Source organism: Volvox carteri, assembly GCF_000143455.1.
Source record: "Volvox carteri f. nagariensis unplaced genomic scaffold VOLCAscaffold_1699, whole genome shotgun sequence".
Lineage (NCBI taxonomy): Eukaryota > Viridiplantae > Chlorophyta > Chlorophyceae > Chlamydomonadales > Volvocaceae > Volvox > Volvox carteri.
The window spans coordinates 1-1,348 of record NW_003308651.1 but is presented as its reverse complement, the minus strand read 5'-3'; the positions used below and the strand labels follow the sequence as shown (position 1 = coordinate 1,348).

The window sequence follows — 1,348 nt, the reverse complement described above, 5'->3', positions numbered from 1 at the left end:
GCCCAGGTCACCAAAGGTCACCAAAGGTCACCAAAGGTCACCAAAGGTCACCAAAGGTCACCAAAGGTCACCAAAGGTCACCAAAGGTCACCAAAGGTCACCAAAGGTCACCAAAGGTCACCAAAGGTCACCAAAGGTCACCAAAGGTCACCAAAGGTCACCAAAGGTCACCAAAGGTCACCAAAGGTCACCAAAGGTCACCAAAGGTCACCAAAGGTCACCAAAGGTCACCAAAGGTCACCAAAGGTCACCAAAGGTCACCAAAGGTCACCAAAGGTCACCAAAGGTCACCCTTTGGGGATGACGGATGACAAGGGGAGCCGAAGGGGACAACCAAGCCTAGACCGTACTTTTGGCTTTGTTGTGAAAAATGCGCTCGGTTAAGCCTTGTTTAGGTATGTAATTAGCCGTAAGGCGCTCATCCCCTTCGTGGATGCCAAGGAAAGGGCTTAGCCCTTACGTAGAAATCATTCGGCCGAAGGCCGGATCGTGCTATGGGCTTTAACTACGAAATTAAACTTAAGTGACTAGTTTAATTTTGTTAAACTAAATAAAACTACACGGAGGCCGTTGGCCGCGAGGTGTGACGGTGTGTCCCCCTTCTTCCCCTTTAGTTCCCCTTTAGGGGAAGACGTACATCCCCTAAAGGGGAACTAAAGGGGAACTAAAGGGGAACTAAAGGGGAAGAATAGCTACATTGTAGGCCTAGGCCGTTAGCTGTCGTCCGCAGGAATACTATTAGCCGTAAGGCGAATGTAATTATATTACATTAAATTACACGGAGACGCTTGGTCTTCTTTCCCCTTCCCCTTTGGTTCCCCTTTAGTTCCCCTTTAGGGGATGACTGATGACAAGGGGAGCATCCCCCCCCTCTGGGGTTGTCCCCTTTAGTTCCCCTTTAGGGGATGAACCAAAGGGGAAGACAAGGGGACGAAGGGGACAACTACGTTTAATTCTAAATATAATTATAAAACTTCAGGTGCTAGAGACACTATTTTTGTAAAATTCTTATCACGTAGTTCGCGTGCAATAGGACCAAAAACACGTGTACCACGTGGATTTCCTTCTTTATTAATAATAACGGCAGCATTATCATCAAAACGTATGCTCATTCCATTTTCACGACGAATCCCTTTACGTGTACGAACAATAACAGCTCGTACAATATCAGAGCGTTTAACAGGCATATTAGGTAAAGCATCTTTAACAACTGCAATAATTACATCTCCAATATTAGCAGATTCACGATAACTACCGNCAAGTGCACGGATACACATTAATTCACGAGCACCACTATTATCTGCTACATTTAAATAAGATAAAGGTTTAATCATAAGTAAATAAAAAA

At 44.9% G+C, this 1,348-nt stretch overlaps 2 protein-coding genes across 2 annotated transcripts; one reads left to right on the top strand and one right to left on the bottom strand.

Annotated features, from left to right (window-relative positions):
• VOLCADRAFT_72155 (uncharacterized protein) lies at window positions 1–304 on the top strand (the record flags this gene model as incomplete). Its single annotated transcript, XM_002959940.2, has 1 exon — window positions 1–304. A coding segment is annotated over one exon (304 nt), but the record flags the coding sequence as incomplete, so codon positions are not given.
• Window positions 305–965: 661 nt separating this feature from the next.
• Window positions 966–1,334, bottom strand: VOLCADRAFT_101499 (uncharacterized protein; the record flags this gene model as incomplete). Its single annotated transcript, XM_002959939.1, has 1 exon — window positions 966–1,334. The coding sequence occupies one exon, from the start codon at window positions 1,332–1,334 to the stop codon at window positions 966–968; it is 369 nt and encodes a 122-aa protein (XP_002959985.1).
• Between the last annotated feature and the right edge of the window lie 14 nt (window positions 1,335–1,348).